We start from the raw sequence: 18,486 nt of genomic DNA on the forward strand, positions 1-18,486 counted from the left end.
TAATAGGGAGTTTTCTCAGTATGTAGACTTTAAGTATACCAGTTTAGTACACCAAAAGTACAACTGCAGAGTATTTTTATTAGGCAAGGCAAGGCAAGGCAAGTTTATTAATATAGCACATTTCATTCACAATGGTAATTCAAAGTACTTTACATAAAAGGAAGCAAAATAATCATTAAAAAAAAAATCACAACAATAAAACAAGGAATTTAAAAACTTTTAAAATGCATTCTGTGTGAATATTGAATATTGAATTGAATATCCGCTTACTCGTGTGATAGGTTCAATTGCTTATGCGTCTTTTATGTGGACATGACATCTATTTTAACAGCACCAACTCCTCAATATTCTTTTGCCATGCTCAGGGAATTCCTTAACTTGTTTAAAACCTCCTGCCAAACAATTCTTCTTGTCTTGTCAAAACACCCTCCTCTTTCTCGCCCTCTCCCGCTCACTGTCTGTTTGTCTCCCACTCTCACTCAGCACTCGATACTCCCATCTGTGGAATGCAGAGAGCTGCTCCTCTGTCTCAGGTAGCAAAGGTTACACCACTGGCCATTGCTATTTCCTCTAAACTTCACTTATCTAAGCATCATCCTATGTATTCCTTTCAGAAATAAGAAAACCATTAAGCCCGCATGCAGTATAAACCAGCACTCACCCACAGTTCATTTACAGCATGAATTCTGTTATCTAATCAAATACAATCTGAGAATAGAAGATAGAGTATTGCAGATATCAGTGAAATAAGCAGGCTTGGCTGTTTAACAGATAATAGGGAGTTTTCTCAGTATGGAGTTAAATGCCCCGTAATAATATTTCTAAAGCGACTCAGGGGAACTGTCTTGGAAGACAAAGTGCCGACTTGAAAGCAAGTTTTGTGTGATGATGGATTATAGCAAAACAAATAATAACTTAAAACTCATTTGGCTTGGTTTCAACCTCGTTTGATCATAAAATGATGTTGTGTTGCTCTGTAACTAATCTACTTGAAAACCTGGTGCTCTAACAAGAAAAACTGCACTGCGCAAGATTAAAATAGCTGTAGTGCCATGATATGGGTATGCATATATATGCATATGTATAAGGTGGCAAGAATATGTTTGTGAACCCTTTGAAAATATCTGCATTTCTGAATTGATAACTCATAAAGCTGATCAGATTTTCAAGTTACAAAGTCACAATTTTATTGAAGACATTTAGTGATCATTGACAGGACAGGTGGGAAAATGTAAGTGAAACTCGACTTACAACTTCTCAAAAAGCTAATTGGAGTCAATTAAGAAGATGAGATTGAAAGTGTGGTTTGGACAGATGCCCTGCACTTTAAATATAAGCACACAAAGCCTGGTTACTGATACATTTATTCTCAGGAAAGTTTAAATAGTGTGATCCATGCCTCGCTCCCAAAAGCTTAAAAACACATAGCTGGAAAAGGCTAGAAAAGCATTGTCAAAGACCTGGGTGTTCATGGATCAACACACCAGGAAATCCTAAAAGAGGTGAGAAGAAACCTATTACAGCAAAAGACCTCTAGAAAACTTTGTTCATGTGGACAACAGGACAGGATTAAGGAAGCTACTGCTGTCTAAAAAAATTATTGAGACATGTCTCAGTGTTACCTGGTTGTTCCATTTCTGGGAAAATGTTCTGTGGACAGTCGAGAACATTTTGTTTAGAGGAAAAAGGGTACTGCATACCAACTCCAAACCTCAGCTCAACTGTCAAACATGGTGGATGGAGCATCATGGTTCAACACTGCTTTGCTGCCTCAGGGTCTAGACACAATCACTGAAGGAAAATGAATTATAAAGTGTATCAAGATTTTTTCCCCCTTTATTTTCATGGAGAATGTCAGAAAAGTCTTCAAGGTTTAGAGAAGTTGAGTGATGAGATAAGACAAAGACTCGAATCACACAATGCCATAAATAATGACTGAAAAGAAGAAAGTTCTGCCAATTCAGATGTCTTATAAGCAGCTACAGAAAATGTGTTTTTTTTAAATAATAATAATAGTAGTAGTAGTATATACAACTTATGTAGGATTAACCATTTTTCACAATGATTCTAAATTTTGTGCAAAACATTCCAATTATTTTGTGTTCCACAAAAAGAATGAGAGTCAATGAAGACAGAATATTCATCATTGGGTCAACTGGCTATTACATGTGTTCGATTACATTATCAAATTCTGAATAAAAATAAGTTATTATTATCTTCATGACAGTTTAAAATGATCATAAATGTCAATTGTATGCTATTAAAATAATATAAATATATAAAAATAATGCTATAAAATAACAGAAATGTAATGGAACTGTGATTCATATATGGTCGTAGACAGGCCTATTAACATTTCCACTGTGTTTGTGAAATACTTGCTTATCAAGGTTAATTGAAAAAGTGTTGTCTCCAGTCCCTGTGTTTAAAACTGTGATCCTTTGCCTACAGCACTACAGCTTTAGAAGCAAAAAAAAAGTAAAACTTTGTCCCAAACTGAGTTCCATTTTGCATTTTCTCCAGGAGGCGGCACAGCAGTCGTTTATAGGCTAATGGAAAAATCGCCCCGGGCTGAAAGTTCCGTTACTTTCTTTTTCTCTTCTTTTCTCTTCTCCAGCGGGAAGCGTCTCTTCTCTCCTCCTTCTCACATCACATCCGGCTCAGTTTCCCGAGCACTTTGGACTCGCTTACAGTGCAGCGTTAGGAAGTCCGAATCATGTAAGCGAATCGATTCGTGGGGACGGTTCGACTCATTTGATTCATTTGATTTGTTGTCTATAAGTTCGCAAACATCCAGTTGTGGCATTTTTAAGTGTAGAAAGTATCAGTGAACAGTCTTAAAAATATTTACCGAATTTTAGTAATCATTTAAATGTGTCTTCGCTCAGCATTTTGTTTAGCCTATTTTTGTAGTGAAAAACCGTGTTTAATGAAATTCTTCTTTAATGATTCTTTAATTAAAGGTTTACCACATTTGTTTACTTTACTTTACTGGTGTCAGATTTTTGCGGTATTTACGCTTCCATAATGTCGTAATTTTACGCCCATAGTTCACCTTACAGCCGAGTGATTCACAAACGCTTGCGAATTGGTTCAGAAGAATCATAAAAAAAGAACCGGTTCAAAAGAACAGCTCCTGCGCGAATCGGACATCACCGTAACGGTGAGTGTAGCAGTTTTAAGAGGCTGCCGTGGATCTGCTGCTGATATGGAGACTCTTACCATCCACAGACACTGATCGTGCAACTTTACTGAGCCGACTGAACGGGTTAGGCGCTTTCATGGCTACTCTCCTGTCACATTAACAACTCCAAACATGTCCAAAAGCCTGAAGAAGAAAAGTCACTGGACTAACAGAGTCCACGAGGTCGTGTTATCCAGGGGTCCGAGTGGTGATCTTGGGTTCGAGCTGCAGGGAGGCGCGGAGAATGGACAGTTCCCCGTTATTGGAGACGTGAAACCGGACAGGGGCAAATTGCACCAGGACGAGCTACTTCTGGAGGTCAATGATACTCCAGTGGCCGGACTGACCATCAGGGATGTGTGGGCTGTGGTCAGACACTGCAAAGACCCTGTCCGCCTTAAGTGTGTCAAACAAGGTTAGTTTTACATTCATTTAAATGTAAGTACATTTAAAGTGCCAACATTTGACCTGTTTTCAACAAAATGGCATAACGTTACTTACTACAGTTGTCATTGCTACTGTAAAAAGCATTTACATGAAAGTTAATGAAGCTTCCAGAAATATTTTGACTTTATTTATTTATTTAAATGTTGTTAAATGTATACAACTAGGAAGCAAACAAGCGCTAGTTTAAGGTTTTCTCTTTTTTTCAACACGTTATCACACTTTTATTGTAATAATAACGTATACAGTATGCGATTATGGCAGAAATTATGGATACTATGGTGAATATCTGTAAGGTTACACCTGTTTGTGTACGTATTTGCACGTGAGCGTGAACTTTTGCATATGTTATGTATCACATTGCATCCAAATGTAACATAAGAAGCAAGAAGTGGTGTTGTTAGAGTTTCACAACTGCTCAGACTCGCGTGTGAAAGTTGTTGGTTTGTTGCTATAGAAGCGGAGTTGGTGTGTTTCTGGAAAGGGGGCGTGTCCAACGCTACAGTAGCGCGTCCTGGTGGTGATGTTACGTCATCGTCACGTTTATAACGTCACTGCGCTGCATGCCATATACTATTTAGTGTTTGTAAACTTCTTGCTACATTTAGCCAAATTGAGCTTCTTTGTTGACACTGAAGGGTTATCTTTCCGTTATCCTTCAGTTTAGTTTATGTTATCAGACTGTGATCCGGTCTTTGTGGGTGTGCCACGGTTCTGAAATACATCATGACATTACTATTTTCCCAATAGGCCTGTATCTGAACCTCACAATCACACTGTCATGAATGATGCCAGTAGAGTGGCTTGTCCTTTCTGTTTAGTTACAGACCCATAATTGTAAACAGTTTAGCTTCTTTAAGATTACTGGTTTAGGATGTGAGCGTGGCATTCTTTTCCTTTGACATGTTGTTTTTTATAAGACCTACCATCAGTAAATGTCTTCTAGAGAAGGGGGTTTAGAACTATTTGATCCCAAGAAACCCTCAAATATGATGATCACATGAAAGGGACCCCTTGCTGACAGAATTTTCTCTTCTTACTGTTAAAAAAAAGCAAAGCACTAGTTTTTAAAATACTATAAAATAAAATAATCAAGTCTAATCTCATGCTTTCCAACTAGTATTCTAGAAATTAGAATGAAACACTAGCAATGTTTTTTTTCTTTCCTTGAAATTTTCTGTGGACTATGAAAGGCTTTATATTTGTGATTTAGCATCTCATTATATTTAGAATTTTTCTTATAATAATGATCAGCTAATGTCCCATAATAATGAGCTTCTCATTATATTCAGAACATTTCTCATAATACTTAACATCTCATAATAAAAATAAATTTTCTCATAATAATGAAGTTAATGTTTGATAATAATAATAAGCTTTCCTATTATATAGAAAGTAGAATGAACATTAATAATGTAGAATTTGGTAAATGTGACTTTTTTCATTAACTCCCCCACCCCCTTATTATTATTAACTTATCATGAGAAAGTCTCCCATTATGAGATTTCAAGTCATTGTTACTAATTCATAATTATTATTATTATTTTTATTTTCATATTATTTCAAATTTTATGACCACTAATAATAATAATAATAATAATAATGAGGTTTCTCATTATTTTCTCAATGCAATGAGATTATCATATGCTAAATTATTTTTTATGAAAAAAATGATAAGTGCTAAGTGATAATTATAAGAAAGCTTCTCATTATTATGAATCATATTTTTCACTCAACTGAGGCGGAAACAACCCAACTCTAATGCATGATTATTATTATTATTATTATTATATGCTTGTATTTTATTAGATGCATTTAGCTCCTTTCCCCCTATTGTCCATGACCCAATCAAAACAGACCCATTAGTGACAAGCCACTGCTCTCGAAATCTTCAAAATAGTTTGTTGTAAATTTTGGCCTGTGAGAATTATCACTGAACATTGAGATTGAAGTCAGAGGCACAGATTTTAACCCCTAGAGTGGCTTGTCCTTTCTGTTTAGTTACAGACCCATAATTGTAAACAGTTTAGCTTCTTTAAGATTACTGGTTTAGGATGTGAGCGTGGCATTCTTTTCCTTTGACATGTTGTTTTTTATAAGACCTACCATCAGTAAATGTCTTCTAGAGAAGGGGGTTTAGAACTATTTGATCCCAAGAAACCCTCAAATATGATGATCACATGAAAGGGACCCCTTGCTGACAGAATTTTCTCTTCTTACTGTTAAAAAAAAGCAAAGCACTAGTTTTTAAAATACTATAAAATAAAATAATCAAGTCTAATCTCATGCTTTCCAACTAGTATTCTAGAAATTAGAATGAAACACTAGCAATGTTTTTTTTCTTTCCTTGAAATTTTCTGTGGACTATGAAAGGCTTTATATTTGTGATTTAGCATCTCATTATATTTAGAATTTTTCTTATAATAATGATCAGCTAATGTCCCATAATAATGAGCTTCTCATTATATTCAGAACATTTCTCATAATACTTAACATCTCATAATAAAAATAAATTTTCTCATAATAATGAAGTTAATGTTTGATAATAATAATAAGCTTTCCTATTATATAGAAAGTAGAATGAACATTAATAATGTAGAATTTGGTAAATGTGACTTTTTTCATTAACTCCCCCACCCCCTTATTATTATTAACTTATCATGAGAAAGTCTCCCATTATGAGATTTCAAGTCATTGTTACTAATTCATAATTATTATTTTTATTTTTATTTTCATATTATTTCAAATTTTATGACCACTAATAATAATAATAATAATAATGAGGTTTCTCATTATTTTCTCAATGCAATGAGATTATCATATGCTAAATTATTTTTTATGAAAAAAATGATAAGTGCTAAGTGATAATTATAAGAAAGCTTCTCATTATTATGAATCATATTTTTCACTCAACTGAGGCGGAAACAACCCAACTCTAATGCATGATTATTATTATTATTATTATTATATGCTTGTATTTTATTAGATGCATTTAGCTCCTTTCCCCCTATTGTCCATGACCCAATCAAAACAGACCCATTAGTGACAAGCCACTGCTCTCGAAATCTTCAAAATAGTTTGTTGTAAATTTTGGCCTGTGAGAATTATCACTGAACATTGAGATTGAAGTCAGAGGCACAGATTTTAACCCCTCCCCCGCTCATTTCATTTCATTGGCCGATCTGTATAATGATATCTGAAGAGCACAACTGGAATATATTTATATGTGTGTGTGCTGTAGATAGTATCAGTGTTTCCATATACTGGTAGTTAAAAAAGTTAGAATTTTTGTCGAAGCGTTTCATGTAATATTTTTCTTTTTCGAGTGCTGTAGCAGGGGCCTACTTGATATTCATTGGACACAGTAGTAGGGCAGACACAAAACTGTGGTCGGTGTGGTCAGATGCCTAGGTAAGTACCCTAAGATGAGATGTCTGTAGCATTCATCTGTGAAATAACAGGTTGTGAAACACACACACACACACATTTACACAGCCTCCCGGGATGACCTGGCCAACTTTTTGATGTCTGGGTTTTGAGTTATCAGCGAGACCGGTTGGCGAAATCAGTTTTTATATTACTTTGAAATGCTGCAAGCCGACCTTTAAATGTAGTTTTGTAACAATATCATAATTATGGCACAGCACATTATTGTATTTATGTTTCATTCATCCCCTTGAGGTAGGATGATATGAGGTTGACATAAATGATCATCTCTCAGCCACCAGTTCTAATTGTAAATTTAATTTGAGTTTGGAAGATGTAATTATAAACATGCCAGCTGAATTGATGTGTTAATGCGGAATGCTTCTGGTCATTTTCTCTCCTGTATTCTTCAACCCTGGACTCTGGGTTTCATGTTCTTCTCTCCACCCACTGCCTGACCTGCCACTTTCATAAACTGTTTAGGGCCAGCGGTAGGCCACATGCTTGTTTAAACCACACCAAGGGGTCGGTATAACCAGGATGTGAGGTCACAGATAGCAAGTGCACATTTTCTGGTACTCAGCTCATAGGGACTGGCAACCTTAACCAGAAAGCTTTATTTTAGATAGAAAAAAAGCCTTGTGATGGAGCCAGAACCACAGCAACCAGAAAGCATGACATCATACAAATGCGGTTGTGGCATCTGTAAACCTAGGAACTTCAGTTTGGCATGAGTTTAGCTTCATTTCACCAGATTGAGTGAAAAGTGGCTCATCCTGTGGCCTTTGTGCTACCTACAGCAATAGCTTAAATTGTGTGGTTTTGAGAAGGTGTGCAATTACTTTAAGTGACTGAACTCAAAAAGAGTAGTGGGAATTTTTTTTTATGATTTGACTTTGAACCGGTTCACCAAAATGTAAACATCGGTTCAGAAAGATAGGTTTGGATACATTTGTCTTTTCTGAAGGTTACACTTACTGTACAGTCCTAAATCAAGTGTCTTTCAATCCAGCTAAATACACAACCACATTGGTATCGTATTAGATATCACCACATTAGTGTACGTGTGACACAGTAAGCAGCCTGCTCGATGCCTTTACCATCAGGTCAAACCCTACAAAGTTAACCAGGCAGACATTAATCATGACCCTTAATTTGGTACCTTATCTGGTGCCCCAGGTCAAATCATGAAAGTTATTAATGGCTTGTGCAGAAGCTTGGACTCAGAAAGCATAACCTTACAAAAACATAATGGAACCTTGGTTTAATAGTGTGGCACAAGAAACAACCTGGGAACAGGCACATAATATCAGTCTGAAAAAAAGTCAAAACAAGACAAATGATCTTTGTGCATCCCAAAGTTTATTGAAACCACTAGATTTACATGACCAGAGTAACTTCTCCACTAGAAACCACAGTCTGCTCACTAGAGATGGTCTTGACAGGAGTGTCTCTGCCTGTAAGAAAAAATGTTAGAAGTGTGAAGGCCACTTAATTCTCAGTTTCTCTAGTCAAGTTAGAGCAAGAACTCACGTTTCCTGGTGCAGCTTTGCTCACAAGATATCACCACATTAGTGTACGTGTGACACAGTAAGCAGCCTGCTCGATGCCTTTACCATCAGGTCAAACCCTACAAAGTTAACCAGGCAGACATTAATCATGACCCTTAATTTGGTACCTTATCTGGTGCCCCAGGTCAAATCATGAAAGTTATTAATGGCTTGTGCAGAAGCTTGGACTCAGAAAGCATAACCTTACAAAAACATAATGGAACCTTGGTTTAATAGTGTGGCACAAGAAACAACCTGGGAACAGGCACATAATATCAGTCTGAAAAAAAGTCAAAACAAGAAATGATCTTTGTGCATCCCAAAGTTTATTGAAACCACTAGATTTACATGACTAGAGTAACTTCTCCACTAGAAACCACAGTCTGCTCACTAGAGATGGTCTTGACAGGAGTGTCTCTGCCTGTAAGAAAAAATGTTAGAAGTGTGAAGGCCACTTAATTCTCAGTTTCTCTAGTCAAGTTAGAGCAAGAACTCACGTTTCCTGGTGCAGCTTTGCTCACAGGAGCCAGAAGATGGATGGCACACCTTTGTACTACAGTGGATGAAAATCTGACAGGGGAAAAAAATAAAATAAATAAAAAAATAGTCATAGAATCCTTGAGTAAAGTTAAAGGTTTAAGTAGTGTGCGTGTGGGGGGCATACGGTTTCCTGCAGAGGAGCCAGTGATGCCGGATCTACAAACGTGAACATCTTCACAATAAAGCGCTTGTAGTGGGTTGGGAACTGAAGACCAGATGATCCAAACACTGGCACCAACGTGGTCAGGTAACGATCATCCTGGTAAGGGCATCTGAAAGGGAATGAAACCCTCAGAACAGGACTCATGGACTAACTGGATAGAGATTGCCATTACACTCACCCATCAACCAGAAGGTCCCACTGGGGCAGACTGAGTGGACTGGGGGTTGAAGTGGTCCAGCAGCGTCCCAGCATCAGGACAAGGTTGGGGTCCGTCCTCTCCAAAATGCGCACCTCAACATACACTGGCTCTCGCAGGACTTTTGTGACCGGATAATCAGCGTCACTGTAGTAGGACGTGTAGGCCTCATCCCCTGAGGAACACTGGTGTTTAACCAGAAACTGCTGCAACCTGGAGTCTTAAGACCGAGAACACATGGGACAAGCACTTACCTTCTGCACACCCTTTGGTGACACATTGACCATTGGCCAGTCTAAGCTCCACCCTGAGGGGTCCGGGGGCAGCTACTGGTGGAGGTGGAGGAACAGTGTTGACCTCCACAACCAGAGCTTCGACAGAAGTACCAGAGTACTTACACTGGAAGAGAAGCCTGACAACAAACAATGAGCTTAGATCATTTGTCAGAGTTTAACGTTTACACCAAGTCATAGATCACTCACTCAAAATGGCTGTCCCTTGTGATGGACCCAAGTGGTCCAATCCCCACTTCATACAAAGAGGTCATTCGGTTCTCATACACCACATAACCATTGTCCTCCTGCAAACAAAAACACTGTTGGCATCCAGTAGATGGTAAGCCATGCAGAATAAAATGAAAGCAGCTACTCACCATCATGCTCGTGCCACAGGCAGTCACAGGGAACTGGTATATAACAAAGGAAGGTGTGAACCCCACAGGACCACAAGGTGGGTCATTTCCACCCAGTAGACGGACCGAATCCAGACTCAGTCGAGGCAGTGTAACATCTCTAGCCACCACTACCACAAACTGACCATCTCTTATACACTGGACAGTCACTGGAACAAAGGCACAAGAGCAGGTTAATGTTGAGGATCAGTTTAACGCCGCTCTTAAAGATTCTTCACAGCGATGCCATAGAACCATTTTGTTCCACAAAAAACCATTCAGTCAAAGGGTCTTAAAAAAAAAAAAGCCATCATGAAGTTCCTTTATTTCTAAGAGTGAAATAGGATAACACTAACTCACACTTACCTGCCTTCCCATAGTAACACTGCTGTCCATTAAAGCAGCAGTTGATAGCTTGACATTCAGCAGCACTGATACCTGGTTGTCCACATTGGATCTGCTCGTAATCGGCTACAGCACATTTATCGAGGAGCTCTGCCTGCACCACTGGCTTCTGAAACTGAAACCTCTGAGGAAACTGCTGATTAGTCTGTTGAACTGGCTGTTTAAATCGCTGGTTAGTTTGCTGGACCATCAGAGTTTGAGGGTTCTGGGGCAAATTACTCCACTGTGGAAGAGCATGACAGAACGCACACAGTGCCAGTACTTGAAACAAACACCACCTTACAGCCATAATTCAACCGTTAGTCTTACTATTAAGACATCACCCAATTGGTCTTTATGTACTCTACTGATTTCAGCTAATTAACGATAGTCCCTCCCTCTTCATTAACATTAATGGTTCTCCAGATTTGCACAAATGGGAGCACAACTGGGTGATTCTCGTTGATTTAATTGTCCTTGTTTCATACATAAAACCACAAACTTGAGCTTAATTGAAAATAGCATACTAGTATTATTTCTGCCATATTGAATTCAGCCTTGGTTTTATCCTTCATTAGCTGAATTTAATTGTTGATGTTTTGACAATTCTGGATTGTTTTATTCTTTGAAACACATCTTGGAATGTACATGCCTGTATTTTCAGACTGGCTCAAAAGAAAGTTGGTTTAACACACTCATGATTACATTGAAGCTTTGAGTGATACTTGAATCCTGTCCCAGCCATAGCTGTTCTATTATTAAATGTTGCATTAAAATAATTAAATTACTGTCATTCATATTATAATATAAGTGCTTTTAATATACTGCACACACTGCAATATCAGTATCCTTCGGTATAGCCCAAAATTTTATTTACCAGGGTGCAGGTTAGCCCTTCACTCATGAGAAAATAATATACCTTATAAATGTATTGAACTATTTATTGTAATATGTTTCTTGTCAGAGGAGGATTGGCTCCACCAAGGTTTTTTTTTTGTTTTTTGTCTCTAATTACCTAAACAAGCTAAGGAATTATTTTACTTGCCACCATCACCTTTGTCTGAAGTGAGAAAGAAATGCTTATAAAAATAAAATTAAAAAGTCATAATTATTGCATAAAATGTCAAAACTATGAGATACTTAATCGTAATTAGGATTTTTATGTCAGAATTATAATTTACCAAAGCATGATTTTCAAAATTATGAAATACTAAGTCATAATGAGATAAAAATGTGAAATGATGAGATGAAAAGTCATAATTATTTTTGTCATAAATTTTTATGTCATAATTATGATTTACATCATTTTCAAAATTAAGATACCAATCATGAGATAAAAAGTCGAAACTGAGATAAAAAGTCATAATTATGACATAAGTCAAAATGTTTTCATAATTTTGACGTGTCATAATTATAATTTAACAAAGCATTCTTTTTTAAAATTGAGATACCAATCATAATTAGATAAAAAGTCCAAATTGAGATGAAAAGTCATAATTATCATAATTATGACTTTTTTAATATCATAATTATGATTTACGTACGTCATTTACAAAATTGAGATACCAATCATAATGAGATAAAAAGTTGAAATTGAGATAAATTGTCATAATTATGACATTGCATGTCATAATTGTCTTTTTATGTCATAATTATGTCTTTTTATGCCATAATTTTGAGAATGAGAACAGCTTGTTTAAGAGAAAAATGTGCAAACACTGATTCATTCACAAACTATCCTACTTGAAAACCATTACTTGAGGACCATTAGAATTGATTTTAGACTGGTAAATAATAAAAAGGGGCTAAAAAATCCTATAGATTGAAGCAGTGACCTAAGTTCTATCTTTTGATTTGAAGAGGTTAGCAACCACCTAGAAATTACCCAGAGCTTCCTATAAAACACCTAACAACATTTAGAACACCTTTTTAACCGCATAGCAACACCCTACCATTGTGTCGGTGAGTATGTGCAAACGCATCTAGTTTATGTTTATTTGCAGTGGATTCACTGCAGTGTTTGTTTATGAAAACGCAGGACCAACTGCAGTGTATGATATATCTGTGGGAATTGAGCAGACTCTAGCCTCAGGAGAGGCAGGAATGGGTTCCAACCCGTCTAGACGAGTGAAAATGTATTGATGTATCTCATTTATAGTCTCAAGCTCTACAGCAGCTTGCCCATGAATGCTTGTCTTGTCATATTATGTGTATGCGGGTTGTGTCTCCCAAGTGAACGCATGGCATACTGGCGCTCATGATGTGCATGCAGTCACCCAGAAATCCTGCAGCGGTCAGGAAATACTGGACCTCTGGTGATCTGAAACTGTCTTTCGCCCTCAGCACTTTAGTCACTGTCAGTCTGCATGGTGCAACGCCCATGAGAGGGGTCAGAGTTTGTGATAATGGAGAGTCATTACTCTTTAACACTTCCTCTCCATCTTTTAGTCTTTCACTTTTTGTTCAAGTGGGAGGTTCACTCAAGGGAGCCAGCTGTGGTTTTTTAACTGTGGCATGCAGTGAGCCCTATTTTTTCACTTTTTCTCTTACGCACTCTTGATCTGTTCCATTTCTAATACCTATGATCGTTTATATATGACATTTCAGAGCAGAACACACTTGAGGAGCGCTGTTATTCGTTTGCCTGAAGGATGGCTATTGCATTGCCCTTTTAATGAAGAATAAATGTTGCCGGTGCCATTGAGCAGTATGATATATTTATAATTTTCTCACTTCATTTTTTATATGTAACTATTGAAAGCTTATTAAAAGTCACCGGAAATTTGAATTAGTTCTTATTAGTCTTATAACCAACAAAAATTTTTAGTTTTTTTTAAATAAAAAAATAAATAAAAAAAATTTGTTATAGCAATTTTTATTAATAAGCATGTCATGTTTTTTCCACTTCATAGGGATTTCTGAAACATTTTTCTATTTTGTAGGTCAAGTACAAATTCTTAATAATATAATCATTAATAATACCAATTATCTAGTGTGTTGTAAACAAGTTTTACTCTGTATCTAGCCAATAAAATATTTTAGTGAAGAAAATAAATAATATATAGGTGTCAATGATCAATTTAATAATTAAAATATAAATAAATAGCTTTTATTTACAATTACCATTGTTTCTAAACCATGGGGCCTTAGCAAATTTTAAGATTGGTTAATTTATGTATGATGTTTTTGGTAACACTTTAGTATAGGGACCAATTCTCACTATTAAGTAGTTGCTTATTAGCATGCCTATTATTAACATATTTGCTGTTTATGACCATATTCTACATCCCTAATCCCATACCCAATACCTAAACTTAACAACTACCCACATATTAATAAGCAGCAAATTAGGATCTTATTGAGGAAAAAAGTCATAGTTAATGGATTGTTAATGGCAAGAATTGGACCTTAAAATAAAGTGTGACCATGTTTTTTATGATGTATTTTAACTATAGAGGACACTCTTAGTCCTCTATAGTTTAGTTTCTCCTGTAATGGAGCACTTCTCTAACAACAATCTAATCTCAACCAGGATCACTCCATACAATAGTATGTATCTTAACTAAATATCCTGTTTAAGTCACTTTGTATTGTTTCTCAGTGGCTTATTGGATTTGCCTATAATTTGTTTGTGGCTGCTGTAGTATTTGTTTGAGAGTGAATCTTGAGTGAATAAAGGTTAATCCAGTAAGAGCGCGTCTGAGTGGGCCAACAAATCAAGAAGATTTTCTGCCAGAGGTTAGCACTGACACTTGATCTGAAAACACTTGACTTGAGTTACTTTTTGGCATCATATAGAGTGAATTGTAAGACGTTATAATAGCACTGGTGATAGATAGATAGATAGATAGATAGATAGATAGAGCCATCAGAACAATGTGTCCTACTGCTGCTGTTGAATTGTGTGTGTGTGAAGCTCCATTGCGTCCTTACAGTCATGTCAATTTATCACTCCTCCATGGCTGTCAGATTGTTCACATACCCTTGCTCAAGGACGAATGATTCATCGGTCTGAATTGATCCGATTAGCAGGTACATTTGGGTCGATTTTATTTCACTTCAAATTAAATCACCTGCAGAGAAAGACATTTGCTTTACTTGTGTTGGGACAGTTTACTTTGAGTGGAACTTTCATCTTAAAAGATATGCAAGTGTTCATGTCATCATGATTCATGTCCATTCCTGTGAGAGACATGGAAAAAGCTGTTTCTCGGCCAAGAGATCTGATCCCAGTTCTGTGAGAGACATGTCTGAGACAGCATCATATTGTGTCTCGTGTTGCTGGATATCCGCGATAAGCAGTGTTGTAGAGAGAGACGGATCATTTTGAGTGAAGCTTCCTGTGAGAAGCATGTTTGTTGAGGAAAGCGTTTGTGCGGTTGTATTTGTGGTTGGTGATTCATATTTCCTCATGAGGCTGTCAATCAAGGATCTGCAGTCCTCCGCTTTAATTTGTTATTGCTAAAGCTTGTGCGATCAAAACTAACCAATTTCCGAAACTCTCAATGAAAGTGTGGCACCTCCTCCCACAAGGGTGCTTTTAGTGCACAAGAGTTTGGCATCTGACTGAAGCTAATGGTTTAGCAAAACTGTGTGCCAGAAGTGTCATGGGAAATATGATTTTTCTTGCATGTGAAGATGAAGGCTTTGTTTAGAATTGTAGCATACTTCATACTGTACTACTATACAGTGCGTGCTGAAAATGACCTATTTTTTTTTTGTAAAAATATACGTTGAAGAGTATGCATTATACAGGTATGCACAATATGTTGATGTTGTATCAGTTACAGTCTCGTATAAGAGATGTTTTAATCTGATACATTTATTAGATATTTATTAGACATTATTTAGGAAGCTAATTTCCTCTATTTTATTTGCCTCCATCTAATGCTCACATAAAAATGTAAAAACTATAACTTTATAACAATGTTAAATCTTTAGCAAATATAAATTTTTCAAACTGCACAGCATTTAAAACAATAGATTTTAGTTGTTTGTGTGTGTTTAATTTATTGAAAGAAATTGGTATATAATTTATATTTTTTATATATATTTGGCTAATCTTATCCATCTATATGGAAGCCTGTTTCCGCCACTGAATAAAAAATAAAAAAGGGTAATTGTGACTTTTTATCTTATAAGTCATTTTTTCTCGCAATTGCGAGTTATAAAGTCAGAATTGCGGAATATAAACTTGCAGTTGTGAGTTATAAAGTCCAATTCTGAGGGGGGAAAAGGGATATTTTCTCAGAATTTGAGTTTATATCACGCAAAATACTGAGAACAAAGTTAGAATTGCGAGTTTATATCTTGTAATTATGACTTTATAACTCACAATTGCACATTTATATCTCACAATTCTGAGAAAAAAGTCAGAATTGTGAGATGTTAACTCACAGTTGTGAGAAAAAAAGTCAGAAATTGTAAGAGAAAATCTTCCATAGGTCTACAACCCTCTACGGACACCTTGGCAATTGAATCGCCATTGGCTAGTACATTTTTTAGTTTACTCGCCTGAAAAATGGGGGAAAACTAACAATAATACTTGATAAGATAATAATAGTAATACTTAGAATTCTACTAATAAGAACAATATAAAATGCACTAAGGATTAACGAGCTGCTGGATTCATGAATATTAATCAGGTTGTGTGCGTTCGCTCGAACTGATTTGCTGAAATCAAAACAGGGACGATAATAGGTGAGCGCCAGCCAATGAGATTGCCGTTTGCGCATTAGTTCCGCCCATTAAAGCGGCAGTTCTTAAAAGTTGAAGAATTCCAAAGGAACTCCGTTATTTTTACAGGAAAATACAACAAAGAATATCGTTTACATGCAGCGAGTCAATTCTGCATGGTATGCAAGATTCTCTCGCTCTCTCTCTCTTTGTGTGTGTGTGTGTGTGTGTGTGTGTGAGACAAAGTGATTAGAGTTCACGGTACGTCAAATACAGGTGCGCTGCACATCCATTCAGATGAACTGAGAAATATCAGTGAAATATCAATATCGCTTGACGGAGAATGAAACTCTGAAGCGCTCAGTCAGAGTGTTTGACGAGTAAAAATATATCTGTGCTAAACTTATACTTAGCGTCCAACTCACACACTGGCGAGTAAAATCTGAGAATTTATTAGCCAGTGGCTAATATTAGACATCATTTAGTCGCCCAGAGTGAAGATTTAGTCGCATATGCGAGTGATTTACTCGCAATGTACAGGGTTGGTCTATCATAATTTAATTTAAATATTAGTGTATCCTTAGTAGTGTGCAATGAATAACATTTAAGTGAAAGTGAAAGTGACGTGACATGTGGCCAAGTATGGTGACCCATACTCGGAATTAGTGCTCTGCATTTATCCCATCCAAAGTGCACACACACAGCAGTGAACACACACACACCGTGAACACACACCCAGAGCAGTGGGCAGCCATTTTTTTGCTGCGGCGCCCGGGGAGCAGTTGGGGGTTCGGTGCCTTGCTCAAGGGCACCTCAGTCGTGGTATTGAAGGTGGGAGAGAGCGCTGTACATTCACTCCCCCCACTCCCCCCACTAAACAGTTGAATGCCACATTGTTGTCACACAGTATATTATTTAAACAAAATGTTATAGGATTTTTGAATTATTTATCAGTTTTTGGACATAATTTAAAATAATTTTGAGGTTTTCAGCCAGAATTTGTATCCTAATATTGGGCACTGATTAACATTTAAACAGAAGTATGCTACATTGTTGTTACATGAGCTCATCGTATATTGTTAAATTAAAACACTAGCCAATAATAAAAATATTAATAATAATAATAAAACTGGCCGGTAAAAATTCTTCCAGTTCCTTCTTCACACTTGAAATGAAAGGTCAAGTTGAATGCATTGTACTGTGGGATACTACATAAGTAGCAAAATCAGTAGAAAAAACAACCAGTTTAATAAAATACAGTAGGTCAGTAAGAAGGTGTAAATTGGCATGAAAAACTAATTCTTATTTATATTTTAAATATTTAACAGAGCTTGTAAGAGACAGAAAAGTGTGAAATGTAAACATGTTAAAATCGTGGTATACCTGTATATTTAGTGTGCTTGTATTTGCTTCCAAAAGACAGATATCAGGAGATATAAATAAAAACAGCTCGATTTGATGATTCACTGGAAAAAGACTGACCACAATCAATACAAATATGTGTGTGTGTGATTCAGGGAGTCTGTTGTAACTTATTAATTTCAACTGTAATTGCAGAAGGCCATGGACAAAGGAAGATGGACTCCTTTTATGCACTCAAACTTTTATACACAATTAAGATTAATTCCATTGAACCAGACTAGTTCTTTGAATATTTATACACAGTGTAATGAATGTTTTATATGTTCAACGGTTTCTTTTCATAATGGTGAATGAGCACAATAGGTACTGATTAAATTCTGCGAAAACAAAGTGACCTGTAGTTTAAATTTGTTCAGCATGTACACGTTTATGATTAATAACTCGGCGGATGTGACAAGCTTAATTGTTACTGTTACTGGAATGAAAAATGTTTGCCCACTTGCTCTCAGATTAGGATTTGATATGTTTAAAATGTTAATTATTTAACTCTGCAAAACAGGTTGATGTATTGTAGAAATTAGCTGTTTGCTCTTTCTTTAATTTGTATCTGCTCAAATTGAGCTTCAGGCAGATGGTTTTCTGTCGTCATTTCTATGAATCACACCCTTTCACAGTGAAGATGTCGTTTATCAAAATCTGCCCACCTCTTGTTGCCATGTGGGTTATTAAGATTCATCTTCAGTGGAGTATAGACTTCTTTTGTTAAGAAAATAACATAGGCTGCTCTACTTTCAGCTCTCTCGCAGAACTTCCACCATTCTGGCACCAAGCTGTTTGTGGTCAGCAAGGCCTGCCAATGAAGAAAAGCAACATCTAGGAAGGGGGGGGGAT

At 36.5% G+C, this 18,486-nt stretch overlaps 2 protein-coding genes and 1 long non-coding RNA gene across 3 annotated transcripts in view; 1 reads left to right on the top strand and 2 right to left on the bottom strand.

Moving 5' to 3' along the window:
- Nucleotides 1–3,206: 3,206 nt before the first annotated feature.
- The window catches only part of LOC107737848 (membrane-associated guanylate kinase, WW and PDZ domain-containing protein 2-like), a 71,466-nt gene continuing 56,186 nt past the window's right edge, over nucleotides 3,207–18,486 (top strand). The window contains exon 1 of the mRNA XM_016549475.1: nucleotides 3,207–3,599. Within this exon, the coding sequence (XP_016404961.1) occupies nucleotides 3,317–3,599 (283 nt within the window). The 5' untranslated portion in view covers nucleotides 3,207–3,316. The remainder of the gene's footprint in view (nucleotides 3,600–18,486) is intronic.
- On the bottom strand, nucleotides 8,398–8,619 carry LOC107737849 (uncharacterized). The gene is made up of 2 exons (XR_001639832.1): nucleotides 8,588–8,619; nucleotides 8,398–8,511 (listed from the first exon to the last, which is right to left on the bottom strand). It is a non-coding gene; the product is annotated as an uncharacterized LOC107737849 (long non-coding RNA).
- On the bottom strand, nucleotides 8,909–10,905 carry LOC107737847 (zona pellucida sperm-binding protein 4-like). Its single transcript, XM_016549474.1, has 8 exons — nucleotides 10,540–10,905; nucleotides 10,156–10,343; nucleotides 9,986–10,083; nucleotides 9,758–9,915; nucleotides 9,486–9,678; nucleotides 9,269–9,416; nucleotides 9,102–9,174; nucleotides 8,909–9,025 (listed from the first exon to the last, which is right to left on the bottom strand). Exons 1-8 carry the CDS (start codon nucleotides 10,865–10,867, stop codon nucleotides 8,949–8,951), a joined length of 1,263 nt encoding a protein of 420 aa, XP_016404960.1. The 5' UTR covers nucleotides 10,868–10,905; the 3' UTR covers nucleotides 8,909–8,948.

Source organism: Sinocyclocheilus rhinocerous, unplaced genomic scaffold, assembly GCF_001515625.1.
Source record: "Sinocyclocheilus rhinocerous isolate Xijiao unplaced genomic scaffold, SAMN03320098_v1.1 scaffold3086, whole genome shotgun sequence".
In the NCBI taxonomy this organism is placed as follows: Eukaryota; Metazoa; Chordata; class Actinopteri; order Cypriniformes; family Cyprinidae; genus Sinocyclocheilus; species Sinocyclocheilus rhinocerous.